Raw genomic sequence first — 9998 nt, 5'->3', positions numbered from 1 at the left:
CTTTTCAATCAACTTTTTGTATGTGATATTTTATAATACTTTAAAGATGAAGTAGTTAAGTTACTTTTCGATATTTTGATTTGAAAACTTATTGAAAAATAGATACAGAATGACTAATCGGGTATACCCGTTTACCCGTGAGAAAACCCGAAACTCGATAGTATGTAAATAAATGAGGACCCGACGGGTTTTGGACCGGATTTGGGGCGGAGTTTCTTAATCGGGTTCGGGTCTGGGATTACCTAATCCCGATCCAAACCCCACCCGATGCCATCCCTAGTAAAACTCTTTCCTACTTGCCCGTTAGAATCAAAACTAACGCCCCGTTAGCGTTTAAACTAACGTCACATAACAGGTGTTAGTAACGTTATATTTGGGCCAAATCTAATCATTTAACACGACGTAACAACTAGTCTAAACCATGGACTTGAGCTCACAAAAATAAGCCCATCCAAACACACCCGACTCCCCCTAATTCTCTTGAGTTGCACAAATCAATTTCATCTCATCCACCCTCACGCCCGACCATAACACACAGATGACAACAATTCGAAGATTTTGCTGCGATGATCTTCTACGATTCTCTTCTGTTAATCTCGATCATCTCACAGAAACCGTAACTACTTTTCTTTTTACTTTCGTCAATTTTCAATTTAAAGTTAGCATTTAGAAAAACTTAAATTGAGTTATGCTTTGTTTGATTACTTGATATGTATAATAAATTAATAATAATGTAAATTAATAATAAATTAATAATAATGTATATATATATATATATATATATATATATATATATATATATATATATATATATATATATATATATATATATATATATATATATATATTGTCTGTTTATTTATTTATGATTAATTATTCATCAAGATTGGGATATTGGTTAATGTTTGTGCAGTTTAATATGTCCTTCTATATGACCTATTTGGCACGCTGGCCTGATTATTTTCATGTTGCTGAAGCTCCGGGAAACAGAGTTATGGGATACAGTAAGTTAATTTACTCACTTATTTTCTTAAATTATATTCCTCACTACTTTATTTTCTTTTTAGGGTTTTCTTACCTTTTTCAAGTTATGATAATCAAATATGATACATATTGTGTATTTGTATAGGCAGAAGTCTTTTATAGTAGTAAAATTTATAATTGTTGTATTATTCATAAATAATAATATGTATAATATAATATGATACATATGATACTATACTATTTAGGGTTTTTTTTTTGTACCTATTTGATTCGTATTTAACGTCAGGAACTTGGAATTTCGCTGTATCGAGTCCTATCTATGGAATGGGTACTTTGTAGTCATGGGATATCCGATTACCACTTACTACCTAGTGGTTAGGGCCCTGACATCCTTGCAAGAGGTCTTAGGTTCGAATCTTGGGGTGGCCAGGGAAGGGTTGGAAACAGCCAGGGAGTATTCCTGATGGGCTGCGTACAGTAGAGTATAAGGTCGGATTACTCGTCCTTCTTGGGTAACAGGAAAACCTTACAACTTTTTTTATTGTCCTAGTTCATAGTTACAGCCGATGATATTCAGACATTCAGCTGAAGATTCCGATTGTTGGGATCCGTTTTGTTGATGTATCCTAAGCACTGATACCATGTAAAATAATTAGAATATGGTTCAAAGTTTCAATCTATTGGTCATAAACAGTAATGTAACAAATTTAAGATACTGATATTTGTAACATGTGATCTATGAATTTTGAAAGATTATGCTAATTAAGTGGGTGGTTAGTGCATCTTTTTCAAGTTTCATTATTTTCTCTTTTGATGAGGCATTTATTTTGTAGCACATTCATTGGGGCTTTTTCGATCATTGCAAAACTGTATGGACTTAATGTGTTTATTTTGGCTGCAGTCATGGGTAAAGTTGAAGGGCAAGGTGAGTCATGGCATGGTCATGTAACAGCTGTTACGGTAGCTCCTGAATTTCGTAGGCAGCAATTAGCAAAGAAGCTAATGAACCTGCTTGAAGACATCAGTGACAAAATGTGAGTAACGTTACATTTTAACCTGAAAATGTTTGTTTCAGCTGTATATCTATGCTGATAGGCTAGTACTGCCTGTTCAAGTGGTGTATTGCAACATAAATACACCGAATCCGTTGATAGTTATGTAGAGAGATGTATTTTAGATTTGCTCATTGATTTTTTATCGATTTTAAACTGTGTAGATGAAAGCTCTCTTTTCAATCTGAATGGATGGATTTGCATTAGTTTAGGTGGACTTTTACTTTACTCTTAACTCCTTAAGCACATTAGAAGGCAAATAAAATTTACTTAGGTGGAGAGTTTGACACAAATATCATAAGATGTTTGCTAAAACTCTCAAAAGTATTACACGAAAACCCAATGAAAATAGTAATTCATATTAAATTACTTTGGTAGTCACTAACGACAAATGTACTGTACAGAAAAATATTGATAATTGGTTCTTTTTTTTTTTTTTTGCATATAGAGTGATGTATCGCCTTTCTTTTGCTCCAGCCCCCGTGGGGTTGGACTAAGTGTGTTCTCTTAGATACTGGATAGCAGTTATAACCCTTTTGTTTATAAGTATAACTAATCAACTAGCTTCACAGTTCATCGTTTCATCATTCATCTGAGTTATTATCTATTGTATGTACTTTTTACCGTGGGCGCAGTGACAAGGCATACTTTGTGGACCTATTCGTAAGAGCATCAAATACGCCGGCTATAAAGATGTATGAAAAGGTAAATTTTCTATCTTTTAATATCCATTACACACACATATATAAGCAAGAAGAAACAAACACTTATTGCTACAATACTATTATTAAGACACTGGTATTGTGAATTAAATGGTTTGGAAGGTGTAACGCTTTTAAAATACACCTTGGTCAATCTTTTGCTGGTTTGACCTATTTCTATTCAAGGTAATTATAACTTCTCTTCTGCTTATATTATTCGTTAATTAAAATGCACTTAAACTAATCCTATAATAAGTAATTGGGTCTGTATTGTCACCTTTATAAATGTTACATCATAAAGTTATCGGGTAGCTTAAAAATGATTTATCAGTTAATTTTTTTTTTTTTTTTTTTACCAAATACTAGAATGTTATAGTATCGTAGTGAGTATTGTGAATTGTGATCATTCTCATTGTTTGGAGTCGTTTGTTACAGCTTGAGTACATGATTTACAGACGTGTATTGCGATACTACTCTGGGGAGGAAGATGGGTTAGGTAAGGCCATCTTTAATACACCTGGTATATCTTCTGCTACTTAAACTCAAAACAATGTTTATATGATTAATTTGGATATTCAGATATGAGGAAAGCGTTATCTAGAGATGTAGAAAGGAAGTCTATAATCCCACTTAAAAGGCCAATTACTCCTGATGAACTGGAGTATGACTAGCTTGGGTTCTATTCAAAGTGTGCTGCAATGTTGCTAGATGAAATAAATTGATGTCAGTTCATTTCGGATACACATTGTTCATCTCTGCCAAGCTAGAACCTAAGAAGATGTTGGTTTGTATGTTCATTGATTTTTTTTTTACCAAGTGATTGAATTGTTGTAATGATTTTCATTTCACATATAAAAGTAGCATAGAACTATTTGGTAGTGGAAACAGTTACCCTCAGATGGATTTGTGCGGTTGAGTCACTATTGTATAAGTCGGCCGAGTTGGCTTATGCGTCGGTTTGGGGACTAACCCCGTCCCGTTTTGCCTAAAAACGCCTAAAAAGCCGGTCGACACTTGAAAGTCAGGTCAAAGTTAGTCAAAGTTGGGCTGAGTCGGGTTTAGTTGGTCGACGTTGATCAAAATTTTAATGTTTTCTAAAATTAGATTTTGTGCCTTATATATCTGTATTTGAAATATTTATGTGTCATGTTTATGTGTGATATACATAGGTTTAATGTATTTATTAATAAAAGTCAACGTTGGTCAAACGCCCGACTCAACTGTCTCACCCCTCCACATCCCGACTCACTCGTCCCAAACTCACGATTTTTTCAGTCAACAATTATTGATTCCTAACGAATCCATAGTATCACAGATATGATCGAACAGAATGAAACGCATCTATTCGTCATTATGATGGTTCCTTCTGATCTTAGAAACCGTTCGGAAAAAAACTGCAACCTTGAGTTCAGTCATGTACCTACCCTATGTTCAAGGAAGGATTTGCTAAAATATTACTCCAATTAAATAGAATGCATTATTGTGTTCAGTTCAGTCATGTACCTACCCCACGTTCATGGAATGGAACTAAGCTCGGCTTGCTTGCCCTTTTAAGCAATGTATTCTGATCATGTTATGTGCGTGCTTAACAAGTTAAGGTGTAAATCGTTCTCGAAAGTAGATCAGAGTAGTGCGCTATGGTTGGATTTTAAGCGGTTTTTTCCCTTTAAGAAAGGAAGTAGCGCATTGTAGTAGTAGCAGTAATAGTTCGGATAGCGCTTCTTGTCAAATATTCAAACATAGCTTGCCGGAGTTTGTCCTTAAAAACTTCAATTCTCGTACTGGTTGGATTTTAAGCGATTTTTTCCCTTTTAAGAAAGGAAGTAGCGCATTGTAGTAGTAGTAGCAGTAATAGTTCGGATAGCGCTTCTTGTCAAATATTCAAACATAGCTTGCCGGAGTTTGTCCTTGAAAATTTCAATTCTCGTACTGCTTGTAAATGGATTTCCTTTCCAGGCGGTGACAGATCTAGGATTGATAATCACCGGTATCACCGGTTAAAACTTCAAAAAAATTTCTAATAGATGTTTTATTTCAATGGCGTCACTAAAAAAATTGTACACTATTCAGCGGTGTCACTAGTTAAAAATTCAAAAAAAAATTCACTACATTGCGTATTTCGGTGGTGTTCCATGCCACCACTCGGCTCATAGTAGATCCACCCTTGTTGCTGATGTGAGATCATATTGGCGTCTGATTATTCATAGGTTTCTGATAGTTTTACTATGTATTTTGGTTTATGGTGGCAAAAAGTTCATAATGGGTTGCCAGATCAACCCACAAACGCTTTTCTATTTCTTGATAATTAAAATATGATAATGTATTGTAGCAAAGCATATAAAGTAGGAGGTTTTCCCTGTTAGGCTTGGGAGGATGAGTAATCCGATCTCATACTCTAATGTACGCAGCTTAGCAGGATTACTTCCTGGCTGTTTCCAACCCATCCCTGGCCATCACTAAATATTCTCCCTAGACGGGACTCGAACCTGAAACCTCTTGTTTAAAATTAATAGTGTTTGAATTTGATTGCGTTGTTTGATAAAACAATAATCAAATACGGAGGAGTAATAGTTTTCGGTTGTTTGCTAAATTAAATTATTTTATAAATTAACAAGTAAATAGAGGAAACTAGTTTTCGAACCCTCACTTCACGCTGGGGGTTCGGTTTTTAATGTATTTTATTGCGTTTAGTTTGTAAAATTATTTCGTGGCTAACGATGTTGTCGATGAAGCGCAACTCGAGTCGAACTAAAAGGTATAACCCGTGAAAGATTTAGATGTTATTTTAAATTAACAATATATATGCATCACCGCGTTTCGCTATGAAATTGACGACTTTTAAAAATTTAACGCAAAATCAACGTGTATGAAAAGTACCCCAAATATTTATCGTTTTTTAAAAAGCGTCCGTTTTCCGTATAGTTAGTGACATTGTGTTCCTAAAATTATTTCGAGTTTAATGATGGTGTCGAAAAAATTTAACTCGTTGCGAGCGAGAAGATATGACCCGTTGAATATTTGGGTGGAGTTTATTTAAGATTTTTTTTTATGAAAATGGTTATTTGACACTTTACTCCCTGTTTGGGGGTCGATTTGAATTTGTGAAAAAAGTGTGGGGGGCTTTGTTGGAGTAATGAAATTTAGTTAAAAGTAAAAAAAAAAAAAAGTAAAAAGTTGAAATGACGAAAATGCCCTAATTACTATTCATAAAACATTTAATTAAAGTCTTTTGTTCAATTAAAGTCCCGTTCGTCGAATATTACAATAAAAACATGTGTAAGAATCTAAAAACATAAAGATTATGCATTTACATGTGTTATAATCAAAATTTAATTGTGAAAATCGTCGTTAGATTAACATTTAATTTAATATCCAACGGATATCCATTAACCCGCTTAATCCAACGGATATGAATATGGATGGATGAACTGAGATTAAACGGATATGGATATGGATATGGATGGAAAAAAATTAAATGGATATGAACGTGGATATGGCATCATCCGATCGATATCCGATCTATTGTCATTCCTACACACCATCATTAAAAATAATAATAATAATAATAATAATAATAATAATAATAATAATAATAATAATAATAATAATATAATAATAATAATAATAATAATAATAATAATAATAAAAATAAAATTATTAAATTATCCATCCTTAAAATAAAAAAGTAAGAAAAAGTCACTGGAGATGAAAATTTCCGGTGGTTGAATCAGGTGTTATCCTCCTCCCTCTTGTCTCAGATAAACCCGATAGCTACAGTAACAATAGTCAGAAACAATGGCTGCTGCTATACACCACCATCACCACCTATCCGCTTCTAGTTCCCCTGTTTTCTCCTATAACAAACCTACAATCTCACCACCATTTCTTCTACACCAACAAAGACGACCACCGTTAACGGTGTTTGCAGTCGCCTCTGCCGCCCCTTCTCCGTCGCACCCGCCACCCACTATTCAGGCACGCTACTCACCCTTTCCCTCTTATAAACTTACTAATTTCTCATTAACATCTCTCTGCTTTGTCAATTGCTGTTCTTACTTATAATCTAAACTATATCATTTGATATGTTTTTGTATGTTAATTATCTAATCTTTGTTTAATATATTTCAATTTTCTTAGTTAAATTAGGGATTTTTTCGTCATTAGGGTTGTCGTTAAAGTGCATATAACTATATATAAGTCTTGTTTGGTTGGATACAGTGGCGATTCCAGAGCTCAATGGGTCCCAAATTTTTTTTTAGTACTAATTATATTTGAATTATTTCAGCGGTTATTTACATTCAAAAAACTACAAATTCGAAAAATATATGTGGTCCGGTTTGTTAAATTTAGTGGTGTCTTACACAATTCAAAGAAAAAACTATAAATTTGAAAAATATATGGGGTCATACAGTTAAATTTAGTGGTGTCATATACAATTCAAATAGTATTTTCTACAAAAATTTTCTAAACTAGCGGTGTCCCGTGACCCCACGGGCTACACAGTAGACTTGCCACTCGTTAGATATTACATTTAAACGACCGGTTATTGAATTGTACAAGATTTTTATGCACTTTAACAACTGGCTGACGTGGTTTGAAAAATCCTTTAAATCTGGTTACTTGAAAGTTGAAAGCAAAAAGGAATTATAACACTAGTAAGTTTATTCAATCATCTGAAACTAATGATTGCAGCAGATTGTAGCCCTAAATTATCACTATTATCTCAGATTGTTGGTGGGAAAAGTGCAAGTTGGTATGGAAATGTTGTTGATAATAATGCAATTGAAGACGATGAGTATGATTGGGGAGATCTCGAAACCGATCTTTACCACTGGACGAAAACATTACGTCCTGTTCAGGTAATCGCTCTTCTCTGAATGTTGGTTATGAATTATTATACATAATGGTTCTGATATACTATCCATTAATTAATCTCGCGCACAGTGGTACCCAGGCCATATTGCAAAAACAGAAAGAGAACTTAAAGAACAGCTTAAATTAATGGATGTTGTTATAGAAGTTAGAGACGCTAGGATTCCTTTGTCCACAAGTCATCCACAGGTTGGTTCGTTATTTTATAAATGTAAATATCCGTAATCTTGAAAGCTATTCTTTATTACTTTCGGTTTCAAATCGTTACATTTTCTAAGTTTACGTGAACTATCAGATGGATTCATGGCTCGGTAATAGAAAGAGAATCTTGGTATTGAACAGAGAAGATATGATATCATCTGCAGATCGAAATGCTTGGGCAGATTATTATGGTAGACAAGGTGTAAAGGTTGTTTTCTCTAATGGGAAGCTAGGAATGGTATATTATTGGATCCCTTTCATTTGTTCTAAACTTTTTTTTAATTATTTAAACGACATAATACGAGTTATAGTTAATGGCTATATTATAAAAAGTGCAGGGTAGCATGAAATTAGGAAGATTAGCAAAGTCTGTGGCTGCAGATGTGAATATGAAACGCAGAGCAAGAGGGCTGCTTCCTCGTCCAGTAAGTTATCGTTTTTTGAAAGCACATATTGGGTCAATATTGTTAATGTATACAACGACCTAAGTTTTATTGAAGTATATATTGGAACGATATAGTTGTGGTTGTGTTATCTGTGTACTGGTTATTTTTTTTTTATATTATTGTATATTTGAAGTGTTGTCTGGTCAACCTGTTTTGACCATTACTTAACCCACCTGACCCGCCCATCTTGATTCCTCTATGTATACCAAAATTTTTAGACATTTACTGTGCATTACAGGTGCGCGCTGGAATAGTCGGTTATCCAAATGTTGGAAAGTCATCCTTAATCAATCGTTTACTGAAACGTCGAATGTGCCCAGCAGCTCCAAGACCAGGTGTCACAAGAGTATTAAAGTAGGTTATGTTTTCCTAGTCATCTGTTTTTTTTATGATCATTTATTTATTTGTTACTAATAATTCTTTTTTTTTTCTTTTCATAATTTTGTTAAAAGATGGGTTCGTTTTGGAAGCGATCTTGAGTTGCTGGATTCACCTGGAATAATCCCAATGAGGATGAGTGATCAATCAGCAGCCATAAAGCTTGCTATATGTGACGACATTGGCGAAAAGTCGTATAATTTTACCGACGTTGCAGGCATTCTTGTTCAAATGCTCTCAAAGCTTCCATCAACAAGTATGATCCTTTTTCTGAAAAATACAACTGTTGTTAAATTCAATGGACGTTAACAACTTAATTCAATTTCGAAGTATTATCATATTTACGTTATTTTTGACACTGCACTGCATTTCTTGTTTGTGAGTTGTCATAGATAACAATGTTCTGTGGGAGCGTTACAAGATTAACACAGATGGCCGGTGTGGTAAAACGTAAGTTGCTTTTTTTTTCTTCTTCTTTTGAGTTTATTAAATTTCAACTTAATGAATTTGGATGGTGGATTTATCAGTATCCTAGATCAATTGTTGAAGTTGAAAATTAGTCCTTGAACTTTAAAAATATAAACTTGCACAACTGTTTGAAAAATACAATGTAAAACATTTTGTTGTTAATGCACAGATTTGTCCACAAGCTTGCTGTCCAGTTGTTCAATGGAGATGAGCATCAAGCTGCCTTTCGGGTCTTGTCAGACTTTCGAAAAGGTCGATTAGGTACAATTGCACTTGAGCGGCCACCTGTTCCGTCTCGTGTAACATAACAAGGTAAAGGCACATCAATCTGTAAAATTAGTCGATGTTTGTAAAAATACTTAAAAAGGGAAAATTCTAAGAAATTATGAGAGACGGGTTGGTTATACCATTATTACTAGTGACTTGTTAGTTTACTAAAACTGTTGTAATATGCACAGCTAATTATATGTGATAATCTGTTGGCAGTGATGATATTAACTTTTTTCTGGAGGCATGTCTGATGTCTTTTTTTGTTCTTTTTGAAAATACATACTCCAGTATATAACTAAAATAGATATGATAATCTAGTAAAGTTACAATTGTTACATATCAGACTAATATGTTTGAGTAGACTCTACAATCTATAAAAACAAACACTAATCACCAAACGTTCAAACCAATTGACCATCCTAGCTCCCAAAACTTCCTGTATACCGAGCCGGAAATAGAAGTATCCCTGTGACAGACATTGAAGGCGGGAACAAGTGGACATCCGAAATATCCGATCCTAAACAAAAAGTTACGAGGGAAGATGTGATACAACAATCACAGACCAAAAGCAAACGAACCCGAATAAAAGTCTCTCGACCCGAACCAAACGCCAACTACGACGACCA

General features: G+C 34.1%; 2 protein-coding genes across 3 annotated transcripts; both read left to right on the top strand.

Annotated features, from left to right (window-relative positions):
* Positions 1–460: 460 nt before the first annotated feature.
* LOC139875979 (N-terminal acetyltransferase B complex catalytic subunit NAA20-like) lies at positions 461–3743 on the top strand. The gene is made up of 6 exons (XM_071863278.1): positions 461–616; positions 914–1004; positions 1886–2018; positions 2672–2741; positions 3173–3233; positions 3317–3743. The coding sequence occupies exons 1-6, from the start codon at positions 539–541 to the stop codon at positions 3406–3408; spliced, it is 525 nt and encodes a 174-aa protein (XP_071719379.1). The 5' UTR covers positions 461–538; the 3' UTR covers positions 3409–3743.
* Positions 3744–6428: 2685 nt separating this feature from the next.
* Positions 6429–9588, top strand: LOC139875970 (DAR GTPase 3, chloroplastic). 2 transcript variants are annotated; one of them, XM_071863267.1, is made up of 9 exons: positions 6429–6712; positions 7465–7596; positions 7682–7798; positions 7905–8048; positions 8149–8235; positions 8495–8610; positions 8709–8890; positions 9018–9084; positions 9272–9588. In XM_071863267.1, exons 1-9 carry the CDS (start codon positions 6533–6535, stop codon positions 9408–9410), a joined length of 1164 nt encoding a protein of 387 aa, XP_071719368.1. In that variant the 5' UTR covers positions 6429–6532; the 3' UTR covers positions 9411–9588. The 2 variants fall into 2 exon arrangements, with proteins under 2 accessions (XP_071719368.1, XP_071719375.1); XM_071863274.1 differs by having other exon boundaries at positions 6430–6712; positions 9027–9084.
* Positions 9589–9998: the final 410 nt, after the last annotated feature.

Source organism: Rutidosis leptorrhynchoides, chromosome 1, assembly GCF_046630445.1.
Source record: "Rutidosis leptorrhynchoides isolate AG116_Rl617_1_P2 chromosome 1, CSIRO_AGI_Rlap_v1, whole genome shotgun sequence".
Classification (NCBI taxonomy): domain Eukaryota; kingdom Viridiplantae; phylum Streptophyta; class Magnoliopsida; order Asterales; family Asteraceae; genus Rutidosis; species Rutidosis leptorrhynchoides.
Note: the sequence above shows the minus strand (reverse complement) of the source record. Positions and strands in the feature narration are given on the sequence as shown.